Source organism: Solanum verrucosum, unplaced genomic scaffold (genome assembly GCF_900185275.1).
Source record: "Solanum verrucosum unplaced genomic scaffold, falcon-dt-bn FXZP01000019.1, whole genome shotgun sequence".
In the NCBI taxonomy this organism is placed as follows: domain Eukaryota; kingdom Viridiplantae; phylum Streptophyta; class Magnoliopsida; order Solanales; family Solanaceae; genus Solanum; species Solanum verrucosum.
In genome coordinates, this window is record NW_026020191.1 from 292,454 (window position 1) to 300,922 (window position 8,469).

At 37.5% G+C, this 8,469-nt stretch overlaps 1 protein-coding gene across 1 annotated transcript in view; it reads right to left on the bottom strand.

Annotated features, from left to right (window-relative positions):
* The window catches only part of LOC125829402 (uncharacterized), a 46,255-nt gene extending 38,325 nt beyond the window's left edge, over positions 1-7,930 (bottom strand). The window contains exons 1-3 of the mRNA XM_049508625.1: positions 7,842-7,930; positions 5,531-6,119; positions 4,823-4,983 (exon numbers count right to left, since the gene is read on the bottom strand). Coding sequence (XP_049364582.1) covers positions 4,823-4,983; positions 5,531-5,771 — 402 coding nt within the window. The 5' untranslated portion in view covers positions 5,772-6,119; positions 7,842-7,930. The remainder of the gene's footprint in view (positions 1-4,822; positions 4,984-5,530; positions 6,120-7,841) is intronic.
* Positions 7,931-8,469: the final 539 nt, after the last annotated feature.

The following is an 8,469-nucleotide window of genomic DNA, read 5'->3' on the forward strand; positions in this document are numbered from 1 at the left end:
ATGGAGCAACCACCTGGTTTTGTTGCTCAGGGGGAGTCTAGTAGCCTTGTATGTCGATTGCGTAGGTCACTCTATGGTCTGAAACAGTCTCCTCGAGCTTGGTTAAGGAAGTTCAGTACAGTAATTCAGGAGTTTGGCATGACTCGTAGTGGAGCTGATCACTCTGTGTTTTATCGGCATTCTGCACCAAGTCGATGTATCTATTTGGTTGTTTACGTTGATGATATTGTTATCACCGGTAATGATCAAGATGGTATCACCGATTTGAAGCAACATCTCTTTAAGCACTTCCAGACTAAAGACCTTGGCAGATTGAAGTATTTTCTAGGTATTGAGGTTGCTCGGTCTAGATCAGGTATTGTTATTTCTCAATGCAAGTATGCCTTAGACATTCTTGAGGAGACATGAATGATGGGATGTAGACCTATTGACACTCCTATGGATCCGAATGTTAAACTCCTTCCAGGACAGGGGGAGCCACTTAGTAATCCTGAAAAGTATAGACGACTTGTTGGAAAGTTGAATTATCTCACAGTGACTAGACCTGACATCTCTTTTCCTGTGAGTGTTGTAAGTCAGTTTATGACTTTCCCTTGTGATGGTCATTAGGAAGCAGTTGTTCGTATTCTGCGATATATAAAGTCAGCTCCCGATAAAGGACTACTCTTTAAGGATCAAGGCCATGAGCATATCATTGGATATACAGATGCTGATTGGGCTGGATCACCCTCTGACAGACGTTCGACATTCGAATATTGTGTTTTAGTAGGAGGTAATTTGGTGTCGTGGAAGAGTAAGAAACAGAATGTGGTTGCTCGATCTAGTGCAGAATCAGAATATTGAGCAATGGCGAAGCAACTTGTGAGCTAGTTTGGATCAAACAGTTGCTGGGAGAACTAAAATTTGGCAAAATTGATCAGATGGAACTTGTGTGTGATAATCAAGCGGCTCTTCATATCGCATCAAATCCAGTGTTTCATGAAAGGACTAAGCACATTGAGATTGACTGTCACTTTGTCAAGAAAAAATACTCTCGGGAGATATTGTTACGAAATTTGTGAAGTCAAATGATCAGCTTGCAGATATCTTCACCAAGTCCTTCACATGTCCTCGTATTAATTACATCTGTAACAAGCTAGGTACATATGATTTGTATGCACCAGCTTGAGGGGGAGTGTTAGAATAGAAATAAGTATTTCCTACTTAGAATAGGAATAGGAATAGGAATAAGAATAGGAATCCTAGTTGGAAAAGGATTCCAATGTAGTGTCTATAAATAGGGTCTCAATGTAACAATTTAGATACACAATTCAATAATATTTTTCTCATATATTTCTCACACTATCCACGAGGTTGAAGCCTTTTTCTTCTCTTTTCCCCTGCTCTTCTTTCACAGTCATCAATATTTCCCACCAGATCAGAATTGTGTGAACAAATCCGTCGTTGGTCACCTCTATCTCCGTCGCACCTTCTTCCCATCCCCTTTCACCCCTTAGATGTGAGCCCAGTGTAAGTGGTGCTTGAGACAAGTCTCCTCTTCCGTCTGCTAGAAAAATTTTGTGACCACATGCTCATGGGAAGACCTAATAATCTGATCCACACCACTCTTCTTACTTCTACTAGCCAACAATCCATAGTCAGCTTCCACCGGTCGAAATTTAGCTTCATCTTCTTCCACATCCATTCTACTGACACGACGTGTTGGCATTTTCAAAAGGTCCACCTTCATTTTGGGCCCTATTGTCTGGTTGTCTAAGTTGTGAACCAGAGAAGTGACCAGGCAAATTTGAATTAAAACCCTAGGCACGTGTTGTGCCAGAGGTCTTCTAATGACAATATCAGACCTCAATATGGCTTCCTCATCATCTCTGACAACCTTCTTTCCTTTGCATGTCAATATGCCGCCAATGACCAAAAATCAAAAGTTCCTGCCGTGCGATGTGTTGAAGAGAAAAAGGCGTAAGTTTTCTCTCTCAGGCACGACTCCAAAAACAGCGGTAGGGTTTAAATCCTTCGACATAGAAAATTTATCAAGGATCTCAGGCAAATGATACGAATGGACGGAAAGGAGTACGAACTCCATCAGGCAAACATCCTTCAATAAGAAGGCAATGGAGTGGATAGTGAAGACACTGAAGGAGGCATCTAGGAGCGGAAACATTGTCCGATGGTGGAAGAAAACAGATCCTCTAACAGAGATCTTTTGTGTCAATAATTTCAACAAATATAGTAGATACATAAGCTTGATAAATGTAAGAGAGGGAAGGAGACCTGTCAGAATTATCCCAGAGTCGATACAGCTCGGCATATGGTGGAGAGAAGGGGATGTAACAGACACAGAAACATAATGTCTGAATTCTCTAGATGGACCTAGATCTGCATGATCCAGTTCTGGTGGGTGGGAGGTACACTTGGTTCAGGGGAACCAATCACCAAAGTGTTGCTAGGTTGGATAGATTTTTATATTCTATGGAATGGAAGGAAAATTTCAAAAGCATCAAACAAAGAACTCTACCAATGATAGGCTCAGATCACTGTCCTATATTTCTTGAATGTGGAGACTTGGAACACAGATAGACCTACTTCAAATTCGAAAATTGGTGGCTCAAAGTGGAGGTATTTAAGGATTGGTGCAGCATTGGTGAAGTAGCTTTGTTGTTGAAGGATGCCCTGGTTACAGATTAGGGGTCAAACTTAAAATGCTAAAGAAAAAGCTAAAAGAATGGAGTAAGAAGACCTTTTTCTGAACTAGACATAAGGAAAACAATCTCCTAGAGGAACTATCTGAGCTTGACAAAATTCAGGAATCAGGAGGATAGGCTTATATCTTAGGATGAAGTGTTAATAAGGGCTACAATACTGGTGGAGTTGGAAGTTCTGGCTAAACATGAAGAAGCTGACTGGAGGTAGAAATCTAGAACCCTTTGTTAGAAAGGAGATAAGAACACTAGATTCTTCCAAAGAGTGGCTAAACCTCACACGAGGTATAATACTCCTGACAAACACATGGTGAGGCGAGGAAGTGCAGGAACCCAAAGAAGTCAAAGAGGCAATGATAAGAGTTCTATTCCATTTTGTACTTGGAATTTGAACTATGGAGACCCTCCTTTGACGTGGAAGGATGTCCTACAATCTCTGTGGAAGAAAATGAGTGGCTCCAGACCCCATTCATAGAGGCAAAGGTGGTACAGATCATCAAGCAGTGTGAGAAGGCCTATGACTGTCAATTGGAATTTCTTCCTAAAAATTCTATAGGACATGGGATTTGGCAATAGGTGGATTAGCTGGATTAGATTTTGCATTTCAAGTGTGAAATTTTCTCTCATTATAATGGGAATATTGAGGGTTTCTTCCAATCACATAGAGGTCTTAGACAAGGGGACCGTCTGTCTCCATTCCTATTCCTAATTGCAATGGAGGGGCTGAATCATATGTTCAGGATAGCAAAAACTAATGGCTAGATAAAAAATTTCAGTGTCAAACATGCATGGGAAATGAGTTGGAAATCACCTATCCATTTTATACAGATGATGCCCTCATATTTTGTGAAGCATAGCTCATAGGTGTTGCAAATTTAAACACCTAAGGGAAATTCTAACAACTTTTGAAGGCATTTCAGGTCTCCATGTCAACTGGCTGAAAAGTATGTTATTCCCTATCAACCAGGTTGACAACTTGCAATGCTTAGCACATAACTTGAACTGCCAAACAGGATCCCTACCAACAAAATACTTGGGTATGCCATTAGGTTCTAAGAGTAAAACGTTGGAGATACGGAGGGAGGTGCTAAAAAGATGTGTTAAAAAAAACTATCAAGGTAAAAGAGTCAGTATTTATCTTTGGGTTGGAGACTAACACTTACTAAAGCAGTACCTGATGGTCTTCCTACCTACCTGATGAGTTTATTTCCTATTCCTAAAAGCATAGAAAAGAGAATCAATAGACTAAGAAGATCCTTCCTGTGGCAAGGGAATAAGGAGAAGAGAGGCTACAATTTGGTGAAATGAGATATTCTTAACCTTAGCTGAGAACAAGGGGATCTTGGACTAAAGAATCTCAGCAACAAGAACAGTTGTGTTCTACAAAAGTGGTCATGGAGATTTTGCACAAACGATGGGGACTTATGGAGAAGGTACATAGCACAAAAGTATGGCTTACTTAACCATTGGATAACTGAAGAAGTCATGGGCACATTTGGTAGTAGTGTCTGGAAAACAATCAGGAGACTTTGGCCTTACTTCAATAACATCTCCATTGGTGTTGCTAATGGTCTAAAACTGCATTCCGGAATGAAGTTTGGGTAGGGAAGGGCAACTACCTCTCTCCAATACTTCTTCAGCCTACCTCTACCTCTTCTAAAACGATCCATAGCCACCCACTTGACTAACCAATAATCTCAAACGATGGAACGATTCAGATGAAACGATTCTGCAGGTTATATTAGCTACGAATATTGAATATAGCTAGAAAACAAACCAAGAAAAAAGGAAAGACTCAACTCAACCATGAGGACCAGTTTCAGCCAACACCAAGTCAACTATGCGAAATGATATCGCAGAAATTTCCAGCTAAAAAAGAGGCATAAAATTTATATAGTATAGACATAGTTACTTGCAATTTCAAAGAGAATGAAAACAGGAAGACCACAGTAAAGAGATTCTATATGAAGATAACATACATTCAAACTATAGAATCGTAAAGGCATGAATTTTCACACACCAGTTATAAGCAATAAAGCTTTAAAAGGTCCTTAACCAATCATCTGGCGCAACTCCCAACCTTATCATGTACAGTAGAGGTTAAAGATCTTAAACATCATTACCTGATTCAGAAATCTTGTGGATTCTTTGACCACCTCTCTAAAAATGTCATCCTCAAACCACCCATACTTCGTAACTCGGCAAAACAGTTGAATTAAAGATGCAGTTACAAAAGGCTCCAGGTCAATTCCTCTTGTTGCCAGGTAATTTATGAGATAGTTGCCTTCATAAAAGGAGCAGATTAGCTAAAGCATGTAGTAATATATGAATGAGAGATATGTAATAAGTATTTCACAACCATAGAAACATCAAAAGCATAAAATTAGCACGACTAGGTTGAATGCCAAAATGTGAAGTAGATGATACCCAGGATCTTCCACTATAATGGTTCAACTTAGTAATCCCTTTTCCAGCGTTACTAAATTTTGGTAGGCATATCCTTTACAAGTCTACAGGCAGCAGAATATTCAAGCAGAAAAATACAGATTCCCAAGCATAAAAAATGAAAGAATAAGTGACAGCCTGAACTTTCACCTTCTTCCTTATTCGAATAGCAAATATGATGCCAACATACCTCTACGCTTACCTTCATATACTCTAACTTCATGAGAAATAATGATGACATACCAAAGCAGCTTTAAAGTAAGTTGCAAATAATATATAGACAAAGAAAAAACAAATGTGGGGGGGGGAGCAGAGAGGGAGTGAAGTGAGAAGAAACAACTATAGAAACATAGGCAAAAGTTTCTGCAGTCAAACTAGAACATTACGAATATCAAGCCGAGTCTGCAAAGATAGGCGCTGTTCTGTCACTTGCTTCAATAAGCTTGAACTAGCCAGCATCAATGCATAAGGAGTTGATGCGTTATCCAGAATATACTGACATTGTGAAATATAGCTGCTATTAACTGAGAAGCATTTTAGTGTATTCTCTGCATGAGCTCGCTCAGCAGAATCCTGTGAATTGTAAAGCCTCTCACACAATGCTTCAAGGTGCGCTAAGCTCTCCATTGATGAAGTAGTAAGACAATTTCTCAGAGCTCAGTCAATCAAACAACACAAGTTAAAGATGCCAAATTCTTTCTAAAATAACCAATGAACAGTTATAATTTCTAAATTCAAGAGGGAAAGAAGAGATACGGAAGGCCTCAATCCATTTCAGGTCATCATACTTCTTTAAAATTGCACAGATCAAGTAAATATAACAAAGTTATAGATTACAGGAACTTCGTATTTTGACTGTTTTACATTACAACTATCGCTACATATAAGGATGAGTCAGACTAGTGCCCATTGAACTGCTATGAAAACCGAAACAAGGTCAGCTTTGCTCCTGTAGATTAACCAACAGTGTTGCTCCTGAATTAAGAAAATAGAGAATGAAAGAACTATTAGCTATTGGAAAAGAAAAGACAGTGAGCTAGAGAGAAGAACCTGATTTAGCTTTGAAAGTCTACTTTGATCCCAAAAAAGAACATTAAGTTAAAACATAATTACCTGAGCATGCAGATAAACTACAGTTTATCATTACATAACTGCATGCATTTGTTGGATTCTCCAGTGGTAATGGGAGCAAAAGATTTCTTATGAGAAGTTTATTTACTAGCCACCTCTATTGGGGTTCCACAATTAAGATTCACAAACTTTTTTATGTAGTGAACAATTGAATGAATAAGGGACTAGTTCTCATCCTATATAGCAAAAGTTTTGAAGTATGTTTCAGTTGTATATTTGAATACACATATAATTTATAAGCAAGCAGCAATAATTTGTGTCCTGTCATGATGTTTTTAACTAAAGGAGTAAAGGGGCCAAGGATATTCAGCTATTGTCTATTTTGAAACTAGCAATGAGGTTTTGCTTTTCCCTTCCTTTTTCTTGGATAGGACAAACTAAGTAATGAGTTAAGTTTCTATGTCCAGCTTGCTAGTCTCGAGGTCAAGAACTAAACAGATTCCTGTCCTTTTTAAATTTAAATGTTGCGGGAACCCTTGAATTTTGACATTGGTTTCCAGTTTAGAGTTATCTTTCTACATTTACTTTGGTAGGGTATGAAACCGAAGTTTCATTATTAAGAATAAAGTACCAAAAGAAAACAAAAGGTGGGCACTAAGAGATGTTGTAATTGACTTTATGGATAATCCCAGCAGTCTTTTGTAACTTTTGGTTTTGGTATCTTCTTGGTATTTAGTCAATTAATCTTTACCTTATCAAAAAAAAAAATTGAGTAAAGTTGGGCGGATCAGGACCCAAGTAACTTTTGGGTCAATTTTAGCTCAACTCAGCCTATTTTGACCCGCCCATTTGATACCCCCGATTAAAAATATAGTAGATGACAACTTTATTTTGTGTTAAGACGATGGATTGATTGATTTCATTGGTTAGTTTAGTACATCATCGCAACTTTGAATCATGCTCCCATCTCTAAATATACATGCTGCTACGTTCATTTGGTCGAGCAAAGTCTTCCCTTGTCTTGTATGTATGGTTGGCTGGCTCTTGTTGATCTTGAGGTTCATAGAATAGGATTAAAAATTAGCTAGTAAAAATCAGTGAAAGCACTCACTACAGCGGTTTTAATATCTCAAATCATGTATCCTTTTCTTTCTCCTATTTTCTAGTGAGGAAGTTACCAAATGGAAGATTAGAAAACCTATAAATATACATGTCTTACAATGATTAGTATTTCACACCCTTTTTCTTATATTTAGCGAGATATATCCACAAAATTGATTCGGAATTACTCAATGGCAAGTTAAGATACATCGTATAGCCTTATCCTTATTCTTCTTGTGTTTCCCCTTTTATTTTTGGAGAAATATCCACAAGATGGATCAGTAATGCACAGTAGCGGGTTAGTACAAACATCACAACTTTTGATTCACATATAAAGGATGTAATCTAGCTAATAAGAATCACAACAAGTAAAAAACATCACTGGATTCATTAAAGCTAATTAATAAGTGGTGACAATCAGAGACAGCTGTCGTAATCAGAAATGAACTATTGTTAGCCCAATCGGAGCAGACACAAAGCATTGCAACACTTGAGAATCGATAGAGAGAAAGAGAGAGAACATACAAAGTCGATATCGCCGCAGGAAGGAATCGTTAGGAGGTCGCCGGAGAAAGAAATAAGTAGGAAACTTATGAGGCAATTTTTTTGGAAAGGAAGTGTAGAGAGTTCAAGGACCAATGTGTAGAAATTTGTAAAAGGAAATCTGCGTGGGCCGGATTCAACATGTATTTGGGCTCAATTGTTCAAATAATTTGATTTTCAAGCTTTCGCATGGATTTCCACAATCTCGGGTGCTGTTTAATTTTGAGAAAATTTATAATTGACATATATATGACTAATTTTTTTATTTTTTTTAATGTATAAGACTAACTAGTAAAATTAACCGCACCTGACGCGGAAATTTAGTATCATGGAATTTATAAAATAATACTTAAAATTTATCAGTCATTAAAACTAAAACGTTATATTATCTTACATACAATATTATGTAGTAACAAACATTAATAATATAAAGGAAAATGAAAATTATAACATCTTATCATTTATCCTTAATAACATAAGCATAAATTAATGATTGTAAAAATATATATATTAGGATCTGTAACAATAGAATGAAACAGAAAGGAAAAAATCAAGCTCATTGAATGCAAGAACGATTATATTCATCAGTGTATTGATAAAAAAATAAGGG